This window comes from Acomys minous, assembly GCF_964271855.1.
Source record: "Acomys minous genome assembly, chromosome: 15".
Classification (NCBI taxonomy): Eukaryota; Metazoa; Chordata; class Mammalia; order Rodentia; family Muridae; genus Acomys; species Acomys minous.
This window is the reverse complement of record NC_140497.1, coordinates 81,991,431-82,010,635: the sequence shown is the minus strand read 5'-3', so window position 1 is coordinate 82,010,635 and position 19,205 is coordinate 81,991,431. Positions and strand designations below refer to the sequence as shown.

The following is a 19,205-nucleotide window of genomic DNA, read 5'->3' as shown; positions in this document are numbered from 1 at the left end:
GTAATCACAGCACTCGGACAGGAAGATCCGAAATCCAAGGCTGTCTTTTGTTACATAGTGAGTTTGAGGTCAGCTCAGTACCAATAAGACCCCATCTTCTAAAAAAAAAAAGCTATCATTCATTTTCATAAAAATACTTTTTTAAAATGTACTTCATATTTTCCACTTTTGTGTATGTTTATTTTTCGTGCTGTTGTTTCTTGTAAGTAGTATCTGTCTCTTTAGAATCTGAACAATTTTCAAACGATTTGTAATTAACGATGTTATTTTTTAATCTATTCAAAAGATAGACATAAATATCCCATCATAACCTTTGATCAGAGATGATTTATAACTTTATAGACTTGGAGAGAAGGTTCAATCAATAGTTAGGAGCACACACTGCTCCTGCAGAGGACCCAAGTTCAGTTCCCAGCACCTAAACTCCATCACTGCCTGCAGGTCTAGAACCTAACACCCTCTTCTGAATTTTTCAGACTCCTATACCCGCCTGTGCCCACATACACATACATATACATATAAATCGCACTAAAATATATCCCTTAAAAAGTGTATAAGTTCACCTAGTTTTTAGTTCCATGTTGAATCTCATTATTGGGCTGGCGAGATTGCTAAGCAGGTACAACACTTGCAGACAAGCCTGGTGATTTGAGTTCAGTCCCTGTGGCCCACATAACGGAAGGAGAGAACCATATCCCTCAAGTCATCCCGTGATGTCACACACATGCTGCATCATGAGCATCCCCCTCCCCAATACGACAAGGAAATAAATAAAGTTTCATTTTATTTTTGAAATTATTATACACATACAATCTTGGCATTTTTTCAATCATGTAAAATTTGCATTTCATGCATATATTTTATGCCTTTTCTTCTGGTTGCAATTTCTCCTTTTGTCACTACGGTGAAACATACTAGTGTTAGCACCTCATTGCAGACACTTAGGTACTTTCTTAGCTACTAAAGGAATACTAACGTATTTCCTAAAGTCAACATACAGAGATGCTTCTTGGATCCCCATTAGGGAGGCAAACAAAACCCATGGTGAGGTGAAAATGGAGCAGAAAGCATTACTTTCTGGCAGGGAGCATCAAGCCTTGGACTAGTATGCTTGGAACGGTCGCTCAGGCCAAGCACATATTCTGAGATTTGGAAAAACTAGGGTTTTTTTCTTCTGTGCATTCTCTTTGTTCTCTAAGTGTGTGTGTGTGTGTGTGTGTGTGTGTGTGTCTTTAGTAACCAGTTGTGCAGTGTAGTTTCAGAAACAAACAACTCATGAGAACATAAGCATGTACCTTAAGCACCTCTCTTTCTCTCTCTTAGGAAGTCCACATCCACAACCCAGGGTATGACTGTCCTTTTCTGCAATACTTCTCTTTTCTACTTAACCCCCCTATGCAAATCTATTTTTTTAAAAATCTCTTCTTTAAAAAAAAAAAACCCAATTCTGTTTCATATTGACTCACTGAAGTTATTTCTGTACTGAAGTCACAACTGCATCTTTACCTGAATAGAAGTCTGGAAATGACGCCTCAGGCTGCTGCAGGCGGCACAGGTATAGAAATATTATTTATTTCTGTGAAGGGATGGGGTTTGGCATGGTGTAATAGGAAATTATGGGTTTGCTTATTTTTTTTTCCCAGAGATCGCAATGAGACCAGTAGGTCACCCCTTTCCAAGCCCACCCAGTTGTATTTGTGAACTCTTAGGCTGCTCCCGTGTCCAGATAATTCTAGTGCGTGCCTTGGCATGGCCAATCTCTGTTCTTTGATGGTGGATTTCATCCCTTAGTAGAGTCAGGTCACCTGGAGCATGTGAATGGACAAGGGAAAATGGGGTTCTGAGATATAATGGGGAGATACGAGCTGTGAATGCTACAATAAGGGCATAAATATGTGCTCAGGCCTTATCTGAAGAGGTACGGCGCCTGAAGCCTGCACTGAGCTAGGTGCACATCCTGAGGAGGTGCAAAGCCTCCTGGGAAAGGATGTGACATTCCTTTGGCCGCTTAAGCTCTGGGCTGCTTGTTAAAACCCTAACTCATTCATTCAGTGCTCACTGGGAACTACAGCAGCACTGCTTGTTCTTTCTAACAAAACAGAAGCCTGTCGCTCTAAATGCTTACGGTATTTTTGCCCCCCCCCAAAAAAAAGTGTGGGGGGGCATTAGGGTGCACCTCCTGGTCCAATTACTATTTTTACTGTTTTTCTTGTTTTACTGCTTAAAAATCTGGATGTGTCTTACGGTCAGGTGCGTCTTATAGCCCAAAAAGTACGGTTCTTGATCTAGCAAAAGCAAGTTATTTAAAGAGGGTTTAATTCCATGTGTAGGGTGCAATTTTCCTTCCTTCCGTATTTTCAACTACTTACTGGAAGTCATCTGTGTCTGTCCTTCATGATGCCCAGGAGGGCAACAGCCTGTGAGCACCAGGAGTGCTCAGCAAAGCTTCTTTGCATGGCCGCTGGACAGGGACTGGCCAGCTGGGAGGCCTGCAGCACCCTGGATCCTAAAGGGTACCCCTGCAGAGTCAACTCTTTCCTCCCCAGGCTCAGATGCCCCATGGGCACAGTGGGTAAGCTGGTGCCTAATCCTCCGGGACAGGAGTGGTGCTGTTTCCATGGTAGATCTCGACATGGCCCTCACAGTGAAAGTGAGCCTGGAAGACATCGCTGTAGCCGTGGTCCTTCCACCAGGTACACGACTGCCGGTACCAGGTGCAGTCCAGCACGTGGGAGAGCTCAGGATGCTTCAAGCCAATCATGGTAAAGAAGTCCTGGTCCGCCGAGGTGGCTCCCGGAAGTGGTACTCGTCTGAAAGCTGCTGTACTCACGCAGGCTCCAGCAAACGGCCGTGGAGCAGATTGGTGCACGGCCTCCAGGTTCAGCAGCATTACTCCACTGTTGAAGCCAGGAAGCCCTTCAGGAGCAGGGTCCCCAACTCTGCTCTTGGGGTTCCCATGGCAGAATGTGTGCCTGTAGACGGGCTGCATCTTTCTGGCTGTGCCGTTAGCAGCACGTGGCAGGAAGTTGTCAAACTCCCCGAACAGCTCTCGGATCTTATACTTCCAGTCAAGGTGCAACTGAACGATCTGCAGGATCTCTGCCATCTTGGTATCACTCTGGCGCCTGTTTCTTCACCCGCGTTCGGATAGTGGCTTCCGGTTTCCTTTTTAAATACTGGAGAGCGTGGGATAATCAAGAATCATGCGCTCTAGAGGAGACTCATCTGGTGAGCATCAGTAGCCAAGCAGAGCTAGTGAGGAGAGAAGCTTAGTGAATTCTTCTCTGTCGTTGCACCATCTTGTCCCCGTGATAGCAATCGGTGTGACAGAGGCTACAGCTGCCACTATTTATTCATCACGGTTCATTCATGCCAAGTTCTGAGCAGGGGCATGCTGTGGCCTTTTCTATCTGAATAGCATTCTATTTGGTCTCCTTATGGGAATTCGACTTCTCTACAATCTAATTAAATTCTTTATTTGGTCTTTTCTGCCCACTCACTCACAGCAATGCTCAACTAGACAGTCTACCCCACCGCAGGTGTAGCGCCCACATGTGAAGGCTCTCCATGGCCAAAGGATCACTCACCTCTGGGTTTGTGGTAGCTAGATGTTGGTGGGACACCTCACAGGAGGCCATGTATGTCTGTAGAGCTGAAACGATTCAAAGGAACATCCACCGGACATTGGCCAAACTCAACACCTGTAATAATAATCTTAGCTGCCATTTAGCCAATGCTCCTCATACTGCGCTGGACTCTGATTCCTTCTTAAACTGACAGGTATGTGTCATTGCTGTCACCATTCCACAGGTCTCCGGTGTTTGTGACCTGACCACATAACCTTTTTATTTTTTATTTTATTTTATTAATTTATCCATATTACATCTCAATGGTTATCCCATCCCTTGTATCCTCCCATTCCTCCCTCCCTCCCATTTTCTCCTTACTCCCCTCCCCTGTGACTGTGACTGAGGGGGATTTCCTCCCCCTGTATATGCTCATAGGGTATCAAATTTCTTCTTGGTAACCTGCTACCCTTCCTCTGAGTGCCACCAGGTCTCCCAATCCAGGGACGGACCACGTAACCTTTAACCTTAACCATAAAGAGAGCGTACTCAAGTCTCCCTAAAGTCAAGTGCATATTAACTCTTTTATGGAGTCACCTTAATTTCTAGTTCTATCTATGGCCACTCCTGTTTCATGACTTAAGCCATCCTCTTCCCACACAGATTTTTCGTCTCGCTTAGCATAATTAATTTGAGTTGCTGAGTTGGCCTCAGGAGACAGTATCTAAAGGACAAGCACGTGTGGCAAGATGACTCAGCTCCCACCTTTGTGCGGGTGTTACTTGCTGGATTCAGAACCCTTCGGTCCTGGTGAGGTCCCACGCAGAATGTGGAAAGTTTCTGTAATTAGTAGTTTCTCAACTATGTCAAGAATCTAATTTTGGCACAAACAAAACCACTTGGTCACTTCTCATGTTGTCCTGGTTAATTTTATTGTGATTTTTTGCATGTGTGTGTGTGTGTATGTGTGTAAATGTATGTTTGTCTCAACTTTAGATTAGACAAATGTATTCGTGTGAGTATGTATACCATGCTTTTATTATGGATTGAACATTAAGCAGAAGTCCAGTGTGTGTGTGTGGTTCTGGGATAGAGCCAAAGGCCATCCAGCTCAAGCACTGATCTATATCTAGAACAATAAATTCCTTGTTTAAGAAAAGCACACTGGAGTAATGGCTCAGTTGTTAAAAGCGTTTGTTACATTGGCAGAGGACCTGGGCTCAGCTTCCAACGCAGCTGCTAACAACCATCTGTAATTCCAGTTCCAAATGATTTGATGCCCTCTTCTGGCCACTGTGAGAACTGCACACAACTGGTACACTGACATATATGCAGATAAAACAGCCTTACGCATAAAATAAAAATAAATGAATCTAAAACAACAACAATAACAACAACAAAACACCTGGGCAGTGGTGGTATACACCTTTAATCCAACACTCAGGAGACAGAGGCAAGTTGGTCTCTGTGAGTTCAAAGCCAGTCTGGTTTACAGAGAGAGAAAAACCCTGTCTCAAAAAGCCAAAAATAAATAGATAAATAAATAAATAAATAATCTAAAGAGAGATAGTATGTGCAATACTTCTAATGTATTAACGAATGGTGTGAAGCTTCAGGAACAAAATTAACAATGTCTTGGTTAACGTTAGTGAAGACAAGGGCATCTTCACATGTCACCCTCAAAGCACACGGGCAGAAACACTGCTGCAGGACCCCAGCCTAACTCCTCAAAGTGGAACTCAGTGACACTCACACTGTGGCTTCTGCTACCCTTGAATCTCCACTGATTTAAACTGCTTCCATCGGAACATCATCTGCCCTCTTGGACCGCCCTGGGTTATATTGATACAGGAGAGACTGTGGGTCCCTTCTTGGGGGTTCTTATATTTATTAGTAAGGTAATTTAAGAATAGACTCAAATGGAACCTTGAGGACAGTCATATTGAAACCAAAGAAAGGAAAATCCCTGAGGGCAGAGCAGCTGGAAATCTCAGCAGCTGCCTAGAAGAACACGGGAGAGAAAATCCACTCTGTTAAGCTGGTGCAGAGTTAGACACACAGGGAACAAGAAGCCAGAGTGCGAAGGGAGGCATCAGAGAAACCGTAAGGAAGCCCCAAAACGCCCAGGGACCCCAAATGCTAAGCAAAGCCTGCTTAGTAGACAAGTAGAAAGAACTAATACAATATTCGTTTGCCTGCTTTTTTATTTTTACTGTTTATCTGAGCTGAGGGGAAGAGAACACAAGAGGGGTTTTTGTTTGTTTGTTTTTGTTTTTGTTTTATGTAGACACTTAAGAATAGTAACTAGCATGGATGTTATTTTTTCCCTAGAACATCATTCTTTTCCCAAAAAGTAGAGGACAGATTCTCACCTGGGGCCCTCACTGTTAGAAGGGAACTTCTGGAAGGCTTGGCTTCTTACCCCACTAGCTCATTGCAAGAATTGGCTGGTACTTATATGTGTTTTCACAGTAACTGGGAGGATTGATACTCATGTCCCTGTGACTCTGTGTACCTGACGACATCTGCCCAGAGCTGCACTGACAGTTGTGCTGCCCTGTGTTGGGTCAGGGGCTGTCTATATGTGAAGCCACAGATCTGCTGGCCCTTCCTGTCCTCTCTCTGTGGCAGGCTAGGCAAATCCGCCTGATGTGTGGTCTCATTCTCACATCTCCACTGGACTCATCATTTTCAGGAAGGTCCACAGGCTAGAACTTTTGTTGTGTCTTTGTCCTTTCTGGACTCTGAACTACAGAGAAGAATGTGAGGTGGGAATGGTAACGGGATAGGCAATGAGACTGTATTATATGAAGGATTTAATATAGGAAAATAAATTAGCCAGCATAAAGAAATGGTGAGGATAGCGATTGCGGATCTATAGGAATGTGTTTGCTAAGCACACTCAGGGTCCCAGGTTTTATCATACACAAAAGGGGGAGGAGCATGAAGAGAAACACTTCTTAACCAAGTTTCTGTTTAAAGAAAAAAAATCCCGGAGAGAATCCAGCTGAAGGGATGCTATGACATCCATGTGCCAGGCAGTTACAATGTGTTGTAAGAACCTGCCATCTCTAGCCCTGCTCAGAAATATTCTGTGCGCATCAGTCAAAGCCCCTGGGCTTCTATCCTGGAGGACACAACAGAGATGAACAAAGTTCAATAGTTTTTACTGGCTTTAAAAAGCCAAATGGGACATCTTTCTGCAAACTGCCAAACTTTCCTGCCATAACAGTCCCCGGGAAACCAATTCCAAGTTTTGCCTGGACTCACAGCAGGAGGATTTTCAGTATCATCTGGGGCCTCGTTAAAAGTTGGCAGGCAATTGCAGTCTCCACTTCATTAGCACAAATTACAGAGCCTCTGAGGACCAGGCACAGGGATGCAGGCATCTGAGGTTGATGCATACACAGCTGTGAGCTAAGATGGAGAAATCACAGCTACTCACTGTGGAGCAACAGTTCCCAGGCGATTTTTCTGCTTAGTTTCAAGCCTAAACTCTAGTGTCTGCCTAGGAAGCAAGACCTACAGTATTGGAGGTGGCTCTCTGTTTCCCCAAGACACAGAAGTCCCAGGGACCCAAGGAGCCAAATGCTACAGAAAGCACTGTGACATTGTGCAATGCAACACATGGCCTCCGTGAGCACTCCATGCTTCTGGCACACAGTCCTGCAGGCTCTGACACCTCTCCCTCTACTGTAGCACTTAACATCCTGTCATGTAAATAACTCATCTAGCAATGCCCTTCTCACTCCACTAAAGTACACAGCCTCAAGAGGACAGGAGCACAGTGGACTTCTCCAAAGATGTGCTCTCCCGACTCCAGTAGATGCTGGGTTCAGTAACCACGGGAAAACAAGCAGAAGGCTGGAGACACGGCCCACTAGGAGAGAGCCTGTCTAACTGGCACAAGGCTCTGGGTTTAACCCCCAGCATGGCAAAACAGCATGTAACAAACCATAACAAAGCAAAGCAGAAAAAAAAAAATCCACTGGCTCAGGAGTTAAAGGTCTTTGCTGCCTAATGACATGGGTTCTGTGGCCTTGAGTTCAATCCCATGTAATCACATGGTAAGGGAGACCCAAACTCTGTAAGGTGTTCTCTGACCTCCACACTCATGCTGTGGCACGAGCACAGATACACACACACAGAGACACACACACGTGTGCACATACAAAATAAGCAAGTATATGTACTACCTTAAAAGTTAAAACAAAAAGAAAAACAAGATAAGCCAGCTAACAGGGCCTGGAGGCTGGCATCGTGGCTAAGAGCACATACCGCTCTAAGTGAGTTCCCAGAAGAGGATTCTCACACCTGCTTGAACTCCACAGCCCCAGGAGAACCCAAAGCCTCTGACTTCCACAGGCCCTTGTCATTCAGCATCTGCCCAGCGGGTGGGCCTGGGTTCCGGGTTCCAGGGGTCTGATCCAGGCACCGGGTGCTTGCAAATGAGAAAAGATGGACCTCGAGAGCAAAGGTCCCATTTCTTGGTCAGGGATGCTTAGAGCACTCAGGGCAAGTCGCATGCACTAGGCCAGGGCATGGAAAGAGTTTTCCTCAGAGTGTTATGGTTTAGCTCTTTTAGAATGGCATCGCTAGTATTAGATGGCAGTGGAAACTTGGGCGTTCTAAAAGCCGGTGGTGACATTAGTGTTATAGCTCTTTAGTTAAGCTGCTATGGTAAGCATGCCAGGGGCTGGGTGTGGGGGTGGGGGCTGGGGGAGGGGGAGGGGGAGGAGGGATGCTGCAGACACTCCTGAAGGCAGGTTGGTGAAATGCAGGCAGCGGGTGCTTCACCAGAGGTCAGCACCAATCTTTCCACCGTGAACTAGGCTTCAGCCGCTGGGCAGAAGCTCATAGAGGTCAGCGGCACATGGCAGACTGACCAGCAGTCAAGCCCCGGGGAAGTCTTATTCTTCACGAGCCAATCCTTCCCTGGAATAAATGACAGATCGCAGACAGTCATGGTGGAGGGAGAGATCAAGCCAACCTTTACTCAGGAATCAGGAATTTATAAACCTTGGGCAGAAGGCAGGGGTTTGAGGGAGAATGTGTCTGATTTGCTAGGGCTAGAGGTGACAGGATTCTTGATTTACATGCAGTGGCAAAGTACCTCATTTATATGCAGAGCATGAGGTCCTATCACAAGAAGTAGAACATTGTATATAATATCTAATAGGTGGGGGAAGAAATTCCAGGTACAATTAAAGATCATTTGCTTAAGGCTAGCATCTCCTTAGCATAGGGTGGCGTATTTCCAGGCGCTTGCTGAACAGTTTCTATCAGGAAAGATTAAGGCCTGTAATCTTCCGTGCTGGCTATGTGATGCTCCTTAGAGTTTCTAGGGTTCAGAGAGGTGACCCCGCTGAGAAAGGGAATGCCTTCACTGTTACTGAGCTCAGAGGCTACCCAGAAGTGCCAGACTTTGCCCAGGGTCAGGTGAGGAGGGCTGCAGAGCCAGACTAGCCCTCTGGTCCCTGAGGTGGTGTTGAGGTGTCAGTGGCCACAGATACGTCCTTGGTCTGCTGGAGCTGGAGAAGGACCCAGGTTCTAGCCCTCAGCAGCAGAGTAAGGGGGTAGAATAGGCCAGCAAAGCCTCACAAGCACTGATGTGTGCACATAGCCCTCCGCCAACACAGACACATGTACATACACATAATTAAAATTAAAAGTAAATTCTTGTTTAAAAAGCAGCAAGTAAATTACGTTCTCATTCAACTGGGGTGGCTGGATACCATGAATTACAAAATCCTATAAATGCTTTTTATATCATTGATTAAATAATTGAAATAAATAAATGATTACTATTCTTTAGTTTTCCTGAGAGGCATTTTCCAGGTGCAGGTGGCATTATTTGAGTCCTGCCCTGTGCATCATCATGTCAGCATCCTCAGCATCCCACAGATGATATGGGCTGGGGCTGCTGGGATGATGGGGGAAAGTCCTTTTTATGTGGAGCCTTGTCTGTCTTCTTGAGCATCTTGAGCCACTGTACACCTTTAGACCTGAGTTGCCTGTCCTAATGACCTTTTCTCTTTCCTTAGATGAGAAACTATCTTCTGACCTCAGATCTTTCGTATATGTGGGTCTTTCTGATTGGTGAATCCTTTACTCCCTCCCTGCATGTACCAATTATTTTCCTTATTACTGGGACAAAACCACCCAAGCCAAGCGACTTAAGAAAGGATGAGATGGTTTTGGATCACATTTTGAAGGGAGTTATCTCACAGCTGGGAAGGCATGATGGCTGGGGCTTGAGGTAGCTGGTCCACACGGCATCAAAGTCAGGAATCAGAGAACTGTGGTTGCCTGTGTGCAGCTCTCTTTCTCGTCTGTAGGACAGTCTAGGTCCCTGGCCCGTGGAGCGGCACCACCCACATTTAGGATCGACCTTCCCACTTGAGTTAACAGAATCATGATAATCCCTAACTGTCAGGTCCAGAGATTTAGAATCTTGGTGATTCTTAAGTTTTATCTAGATGATAAGATTAACCATCACACCACCTCAGGAACCCACTTCCTCCAAGACGTCCTTGCAGATCAGTCTGCCCCGGTCTCCGAGAACGTTGTTTTCCTGCTCTTATAACTCCCGGATTCACCTCCTCACATGCCTTTACTGTTGTCTAAAATTTGAGTGCTTATCACCTCTCTTGTCTCTGCGTTGGTCCACAGGAGCAGGTGACCTGTGCGCACTGTCCACAGCACTCTCTCCATCTCCTGGATTAGCAATGGACTCAGATATTGAGGACATGTCATCTGTCAAGTGTGTGGTGACTGGTGCTGAGTCTCCTCTCAGTGGTTTTATAGCACATTGTCTTTAGGTGTCATTGTCTTTATCATGTGAGACAGCTACCCCTGCAGTCCCCACATTTCTCATTTCCTTTCATGAAGGACCAGATCACCTATGTGCTTTGATGACTGTTTATAGTCAGGCAGCTGCTTATCTCAGGAAGAAGAACCCTGCAAAGCAAGACATTGACAGAAACATGACTCTTCAACAACCAGATGCAACCACCTTTTGCTTTAGTTGAAGGCTGCTTTCTTCTTCTTCTTCTTCTTCTTCTTCTTCTTCTTCTTCTTCTTCTTCTTCTTCTTCTTCTTCTCTCCTCCCCCCCTCTCTCTCAACATTTATTTAATTATTTTGTATGGGTGTGTAGGTATGTGAACACGCACCTCCGTGACTGTTTTATGTGTTGTTGGGGATTGAATCTATGGTCTTGTGCATGATAGGAAACCATTCTACCAACTGAACTACCAGAGATGCTTTTATATGTAGCCCAAACTAACCTGGAACTCAAGATCCTACTGTCTCAGCCTCCCAAGTGCCGGGATCACAGCCATGGGCCACCAAGCCCTGTTACCCTTTATTCATGGAATACCTACTGTGTGTTAGTTATAAAAGACATTTCAGACTCAATGCTACCTTTCAACATTCCCAGGCAAGGGAGAGCAAATGTCATTTAGCTACTTCAAGATAAATGAAAGAAAGACTTCATGGCCTGAGCTCATTGTAACCATTTTTTCTTCTCTAAAACTTCTCCAGGTTAAAAAAGAAGACTCACGTGTTTGGAACTGGACTGAAAAGACAAGGGAAACTGCCACACAGTCTCTGACCCAAGTCTAGGAAAGTGGGCTGTGACCACAGCACTGAACACAGGCTCTATGCACAGCAGGGGCTGATGTGTGCCTGAGATAGAAGATGGCTAGAACTGCTATTAATTGAACATCCTCTTGATTCAATTAATAAAATAAGGAAGCCACAAGACTCTTGTGCAAAGGGACTCTGCTTATTTCTTACTGTTTCTCCAGTGCCCACCCATGATTGGCATACGGTAGGTGCACAGTGAACATCTGTGGCCTGAAAGAGAGCAGAGCCCCCAGGTCAAAGAAACCTTGATATGAGGATAAGGAGAGGAGCTTATTCCAGGAAATCACATATACTGTGTCAGACTCCTCATACCAATGTGTTTCATTAAAAGAAAAAAAAATTGCTCTAAGGAGATGTCTCCATCGGTAAAGGTGCTTCTCACCAAGACTGACAACTTGGGATGGATCTCAGGAGCCCACGTGGAGAAGGAGAGAAATAACTCCAGCAAGTTGTCACCCAATAAACACATCCGCCCCTCGCCCTCCCCCCAAACACACATGTGTATGCACACACGCCCACACCCACACCCCCCCACACACACACATACGAGGGACAGAAGGAGAGAGGGAGGGACTGGGGGCGAAGAAGAGGTAGGAAGGGAGACAGAACATGTAAATAAACAAAATCTTTATTAAAAAAAGTAATTTAGGCTTATTTACCAAAGAGAAAATAAATCCCAGAGGCACCAATTCAAAATGCCCCCACCAGGCAGGGCTGCAAAACACTTCTGTACCTGTAGGTGGGCTTCTCCACTCTGTGCTAGGCTTACCTCTCACAGTGACTCCAGCCCCTTGGTGGGTTATCTCTGGGTACCCAGAAACAACCTTAGAGCCCTTTTCTGTAAGTCATGGCTTCATTTCTTCGGCAATTGTTTCTCCCCCTGGTTTGGGCTGGTGTATGTCAAACAAGTGTTTCAGGAGAGAGCATATGGGGGTCCAGGCCAATTCCTCCAAATTCGTAGTCTCTGATTCATCCAGGAGGCTGAAGCTTAGGTCACAACCATTACTAATCTCTTTCAGGAAGTCAAAGAGCCCAATGGAGCTTCAGGACTGGCCCAAAGCCTTGCCTGCTCAAGCTTGCTCTTGTGTGAGCGCTCTCTCTCTCTCTCTCTCTCTCTCTCTCTCTCTCTCTCTCTCTCTCTCTCTCTCTCTTTCTCCACACTCTTCCTCTTCCTCCCCGTCTCCTTCCCCCAGCATTTAATCACCAATCAACATTTATTAGGACTTAGTACAATGAACTAGGCTTTAGTTTAGAAACAGTATTTTTATTTTAATTTTGAAATATAGTCTTTTTCTTTTCTTTTCTTTTTTTTCAAGACAGGGTTTCTCTGTGTAGTCCTGATTGTCCCGGACTCACTTTGTAGACCAGGGTGGCCTCGAACTCACAGAGATCCGCCTGCCTCTGTGAGTTCTGGGTGCTGGGATTACACTTGTGCCGCTGTGTTTGGCCTTGAAATAGATTCTTTAACACCCGCCCCCCCCTCCCCGCCGCCACACACACACACACACACACACACACACACACCGTGTCCTATTGATACTATTAATTCACATTTCTTTTTTCTGTCCCCTTCCAACTCATTCAGAACTCTTCCAAATCCATCCCTCCTCCTACTTTCAACGCCCCTTTAAAAAAAAAAATTAACCCACTGAGTGTAATTTGGCCTCCTGTCTGTGAACTGCATCCTAAGCAGGCCTCCTTTTCTAAGCCCCTCCCTTTTCTGTTCCTTCTGTGGTCCAAACCACGTGCCAGCATCACTCTGTCCCTCAAGGTAACTCTTCAACTGTGTGCACTCAAAAGGGGCTTTGAGGGGCGCACTAAGCCAGGGCGGGCTGGTCCTAGTAAAGCTGGCACCAAGAAGGCTCCAGAGGCCTGGGGTTGCCTCTGGAGTACCCAGGCAAGCCCAGAGCGCATGTTCCTCGGGCTCTCCAGAGAGTGTTTCGCGAGGAATTTCAGGAGAGTACAAGGATAAAACCAGGGTTCAGCCTTCAGCCCACGCGCCCTCTTACACAGCCTGTTGTGTGAGCTGGGCGGGGGGCAGCCTCTCCTCCGCTACCCCTCAGTGCAGCCCCTGCAGCCGCCAGCAGAGGTCAGTGTGACTCTCAGGCTGCCTTCCTGCAAGAGGCGCAGCCAGAGGGTTGGGGCTGGGGGAGACAAAGGGATTGTTAGGTGTGAGCCTTGACCCCCAGTGGGAAGCTAAGAGCGATTCACGGGTGTGGCTCCTCATTCCAGGATCCTGCACCCAAGGCTTCTCGCCACTCCTGGTAGTGGAAGACTTGCACTAAAGCACCTGTTTCAACCTGTGGGTCTTGACCCTTGGTGTGGAGGGTCGAGCTACCCTTTCACAGGGGTCATCTAAGACTTTTGAAAAACACAGATTGTACATTACGATCCACGATAGTAGCAAAATTAGAGTAATGAAGTAGCAACTAAAGCAAATTTGTGGTTAGGAAACTATTAGACGGTCTCAGCATTAGGACAGTTGAGAATTAGAGGGATATGACCCTGGCATTAAGCTATCTACCGTCCTCTATGCTGTGCCCAGAGTGCGTGTGCCTGTGTGCAGCGCCGACTGCACACCGGGCTTGGCACTGTGAGGGCGTGGCGTGTATCTCAGTGGGTGAGATCTTGCTGTTGGTGTAAGGCGCTCAGGTTCCAGCGTAACTCATGCGCCTGTGAAGCCTGTGAGTGTGCTCGGCTTACTAACAGCCCAGTTTGTGGGAAGTGTCAGCAGGTGCGCGTGTGAGAGTGTCCTGCCCCTAAAGCTGCACAACCATGAAAAGTGCTTTCCTTAGGGAAAAGTGCAACCTCACATCTATGCTAGGTCAAGGGGTTGTGTTTTCTTTCTCTTCTCCCCCTCTCTTCCCCTCCCCTCCCCTCCCCTCCCCTTCCCTCCCCTCCCCTCCCCTCCCCTCTCCTCTCTTCTCCCCGCCCTCTCTCCTTCCTCTCATTCTCTCTCCTCTCTTCCGTTTTTTTTTCTATCTCGAGTTCTCCTGCCCTCTCTGTCTCTGCGCATCTCATCTCTGCTCAAAAGCCATGTCACTCCCTAACCTCTACCAGACTCACTATATAGTCCACGTAGGGCTTAAATTTCCTATCCTCCTGCCTCCACCCTCCCATGCCCAGTGCTGGGGTTTCAGGTATAAACCACTACACCCAGATTCCCACTTCTTTTTTAAAGGTGAGGTAAATGTCATGTAATGTACAGTTCACCTTTCTAAACACAACAGCCCAGAGGTATATAGTGCGGTCGCTGTGTTGGGCGACTATCATTTCTATTTGGTTTTAAAGCCTTTGCATCACCCCTAAGGCACCAGCAGTAGTCACTTCTCCTTCCTGTCCCTCAGTCCTTGGCAGCCATGGGGTCCGTTTTCCATCTCTCTGGAAGTCTGTGAAAGACGTTTCCTAGGAACAGAGGCAGAACCCACACGGATTCTTTTCTGTGTTCTTTCATTTGCCATCAGATTTTTCAGCTTGATCATCTTGTACCATGTACTCTATTCTTTTGATTCAGATCTCATTCACTTAAGCATAAAAAGAAGCATTTAATTTTAATGAAATAATTAAGCATTTAATTAGCATTCACAGTAATATACAAGTATGACATTTATTATTTCTAAGACCTTGCCACCGATACAAAGGAAAACGCCACATTCAAAACAAAGAAAGCCAACAAAACAGTAGAAATTTAAAAAAAAAAAATTAAATTCTAGCAGTCTAAAATCCGTTGGCAACCGCTCTCCACTCTACTTTACCCCCGTTTCCTGACACTGCTCTGCTTTCTTTCCCTAGTTGGGCTTGCCTAGTCAGAACATTCCAAACACATAAGGCACGCGGCGCTGTGTGCTCCTTCCTGTCTGGCTTCTTCCACTCAGAACCCCATTTTCTAGTGCATTCCATATCGCAGCAGGATCTGTATCCTATCCCGTCACTGATTTGCATATCAGCCAACTGCTCAGATGGGCCACCTTCTTAACCCGTCCACCTGCGCTTCCCTTTGCTCTGTAAAATCAATACGTTTTTCGCATCAAGACTGTTTGCAGCCTGGAGACCAAGCGGGAAGAAGCCCAGAGCAGAGAGGAAGGAGCCTGTTAGAACACAGGGTAGGAGAGCCCGCCATTCCCAACCCCTGGAAACTGAAGGCAGATGTGACCTGTTGTCACTCAGGGACAAAAAAGAGAGAACCACAACTGCCAGCCTCCTCCTGTCCTGCACCAAACAGGAGGTTGGTGATGGGAGGGTCTTAGTAGGGATCAGGGAAAGGGAAGAGAGGCAGACTAGCTTAGCTGCCAGGGTGGTGACGGACACCTGTGAGAGTCATCGGGAGCTCTAGCTCTTCTTGGGCTAGATGCCAATTCCAGGTGAGACTCGGTCCCCCCAAAGCGTAACAAACAAAAAGTCACAGAGAAGAGATGGCACTGGCAAGAAGCCAGAGGCAGAAGCTCATCTAGTGTCAGAGGATGCGTCTCTGTGGGGCTGCTGTCATGAGAGCAGCTCCTGAGCATCGCACGGCAGCACATCTCAGGACTTCCTGTTCATCACCCCAGCCATACACCCCACAACCCCTGCTGCACACGGGCCATTGCTCATTTGCAATGAGTCTTAGCGATGGACGCAAACAGCCTGCGTCACACAGCTAGTGGGGTGGTGCAACCAAGCAGAGTCTGCATTTTTTTCTCCATGTCTCAGTGAAGAGGTGACTTCCCCGGGAAGCTGCCGGAGGAGCTGTCCTTAGTCCTTGCAGGATCTGAATGTGTGAAAACGGGGAAAAGAGAGAGAGCCTGATATGAGTGAAGGCAGAAAAGCATGGAAGGCGTGGGGTGGAGGTGTGTGGGACTGATAACAGTAATACAACCAGAAGCGCAAAAAATAATCATCATTCCTATTGTTTTATTAAATTCTAACTGTGTGTCAGGCTCTGCACTGATCCCTTAAGGTGTGTAATGTTATTTAAACCTCAACAGATTATTTGTTTTATTTTACAGGGTCTTGCTATGTAGCCTAGGCTACCCTTGAACTTTATGAGCTTACTGCTTTACCTCCCGAGTGCTGAGAGATTAAACATGTACAAGCAGCAACCAATTCTTTTAACTGATCACTTGGACAGGTATATTACTTTCTCTAGGAAACCTCCCCGGACAATATTCACAGATGATAAGGCTTCTAAACATCTTGCTTAATTCTACTCTCTTCTTTCAGACGCAACCAAGATGCTAGGACCGAACTACACCTCAGTGTCTGAATTCGTCTTCATTGGCTTCTCCAACTTCCCACAGCAGTTCACGCCTGTCTTCTTTGTGGTGATCCTACTGATGTACCTCTTCACACTGCTGGGCAATCTGTTCATCATGGTCACCATCTGGAGTGAGCGGAGCCTCCATACGCCCATGTATCTCTTTCTGTGTGCTCTCTCCATCTCTGAGATCCTGTATACGTTATCCTTCATCCCGCGCATGTTGGTTGACCTGCTCTCCACCCACCACTCCATCGCCTTCTTGGCTTGCGCCAACCAGATGTTCTTCTCCTTCATGTTCGGCTTCACCCACTCCTTGCTGCTCACCGTCATGGGCTATGACCGCTACGTGGCCATCTGTCACCCACTGCGCTACAATGTGCTCATGAGCCCCCGTGGCTGCACCCTCTTAGTGGCTGGGTCCTGGGCTGGAGGCTCAGCTGTTGGGCTGGTGGTGACAACGTCCATTTTCCACCTTCCTTTCTGTGGACCCAATCAGATCCAGCATTTCTTATGTCACGTGCCCCCGATGTTGAAGTTGGCCTGCGGAAGTAATGCGCCAGCTGTGGCTCTGGGTGTGGGGATGGTGTGCATCACAGCCCTCCTGGGATGCTTCCTCCTCATCCTCCTCTCATATGCCTTCATCGTGGCTGCCATCTTGAAGATACCATCAGCTGAGGGTCGACACAAAGCCTTCTCCACCTGTGCGTCCCACCTTACTGTAGTGATTGTGCACTATGGCTTTGCCTCTGTCATCTACCTCAAGCCCAAGGGGCCCCACTTTGAGGAAGGGGATACTCTAATGGCAACCACCTACACAGTCCTCACCCCTTTCCTCAGCCCCATCATCTTCAGTCTGAGGAACAAAGAACTGAAGAATGCCATGAAGAAGGCCTTCCTCAGGAAGTTCTGTTCTTCAAACAACTGAGTGGTCAGTACGGAATGATTGGCGGGTGTAGAGCATCACCTCACACATACCCAGTAAATGTACAGAACTTCAATTTCTGCTCTCTTTTTGATTTATGGATTATGGATTTATGATTTATGGATATTTACTAAAATTTAAGGTGTTTGCTGTGATACAGTTCATGTTTTATATAGTTTATCCATCACAGTTCATATTTCAATCGTTTTAGTATGTTTGGAAGTTTGCAACCATCAACACGATTAATTTTAGGAATATGCTCATCACTTAAAAAGAAAAATGGGATGGAGAGATGGCACAGTGGTTAAGATCACTTACTGCCCTTCCAGAGTTGCCAAGTTGGGTTCCCACTGTCAAATGGCCCACAACCTCCTCAGGCACTGACAGGTACTAATACAGGCACTTCTGTGTACATATAAATAAAAATAAATATTTTTTAAAGAAGAAAAAATCATATCATGAGCCATTTCTTCCCATTTTTGATGTATGTGTATGCTCATTTGTTTTGTGTGTATGTATATACATATGTTTATGTATATATACCATATATATACCCATATATATACACAAAAGAAGGGGGTAGTTCAGGAGTGTCTATCTCAATCAACCTTTGACTTGTTTTTTTTTTGTTTTTTTTTTTTTTGGTTTTTTTTTTGAGACAGAGTCTCTCTGTGTAGCCTTGGCTGTCCTGGACTCACTCTGTAGACCAGGCTGGCCTCGAACTCACAGCGATCCGCCTGCCTCTGCCTCCCGAGTGCTGGGATTAAAGGCGTGCGCCACCACGCCCGGCATGACTTGTTATAAACAAACAAAGAAAAACCTTGTTTTTGGGACAGAATCTCTTTATTTTGTACCTCTGGCTGTCCTGGAAGTCTCTACGTAGACCAGGCTGGCCTTGAACTCACAGAGATCCATTTCTGCCTCACAAGTTTTATAATTAAAAGCATGTTCTACCATGCCTGGTTTAAACAAAAATTGTAACTTTATTTTTTGTGTGTGTGCCCGCATGAAAGGCATGGAACAAGTTATGGGAGGTTCTCTCTCCATCCACCCTTTGGGTTCCAGGGATCAAACTTCGTCACCAGGCTTAATAGCAATTTGCATTACTTGTTCAGATTTTTTGTGGGGGTGGGGCACTTCCGTCTTATTCTTTCGTGGGGCCTGGCAGTTACCAAATCAGCTAGGCTGTCTGCTAGCAAGCTCCCCAGGTTGACACAGAACTTGGGTTATAATAGAAGATCACTCCACCCAGATTTTTACATGGGGAACTTTCCAAATATGCACTTTACTGACTAATCCATCTCTCAAGAGCTTCACTTTTTCTCCATTCCCTGTTTCTGCCAACTCCCCTACCCTCCAGATGTATATACCAAGATCCCATTTTCTGTATAAATTTGTTTATCTTGGGCATTTCACAATGTGCGGTCATAAGAAGAATGACCATCTTTTCAGCTGGATTTAACCTATTTCCCCAGCATAATATTTCAAGTTTCTCCTGTGTCAGTTGTTTGCTCCTGTTAGTGGCTACATCATTCTCTTGCATAGACACAATATATTTTACTCATCAATGAACTATTGATGAATATTTCAGCATTTCTAATTTTTTTTCCTGTTTTGATTACTGTTGCTGTTAATGGCCCCGGGCAAGGCCCCCCCCCCCCGAATGTTTTTCTTTTTCTTGGATATATAGCTAGAAGTAGGATTGTGTCAGACAGTGTGTCTAATGTTTTAGAAACTGCCAAACTACTTCCAAAGTGTCAGGACCACTCTACATTTTACCAGCAAAGGCAGGGTTTTCAGTTGTTCCAGGTTGCAGGTGGGGGTGAGTGCAGG

At 46.1% G+C, this 19,205-nt stretch overlaps 1 protein-coding gene and 1 pseudogene across 2 annotated transcripts; one reads left to right on the top strand and one right to left on the bottom strand.

Annotated features, from left to right (window-relative positions):
- Positions 1 to 1,593: 1,593 nt before the first annotated feature.
- LOC311584784 (xyloside xylosyltransferase 1-like) lies at positions 1,594 to 3,319 on the bottom strand (annotated as a pseudogene). Its single transcript has one exon. The product of its transcript is annotated as a xyloside xylosyltransferase 1-like (transcript).
- Positions 3,320 to 15,404: 12,085 nt separating this feature from the next.
- On the top strand, positions 15,405 to 17,508 carry LOC311584782 (olfactory receptor 10H2-like). Its single transcript, XM_084759418.1, has 3 exons — positions 15,405 to 15,439; positions 16,200 to 16,321; positions 16,414 to 17,508. The coding sequence occupies exon 3, from the start codon at positions 16,425 to 16,427 to the stop codon at positions 17,373 to 17,375; it is 951 nt and encodes a 316-aa protein (XP_084615544.1). The 5' UTR covers positions 15,405 to 15,439; positions 16,200 to 16,321; positions 16,414 to 16,424; the 3' UTR covers positions 17,376 to 17,508.
- The last annotated feature ends 1,697 nt before the right edge of the window (positions 17,509 to 19,205 follow it).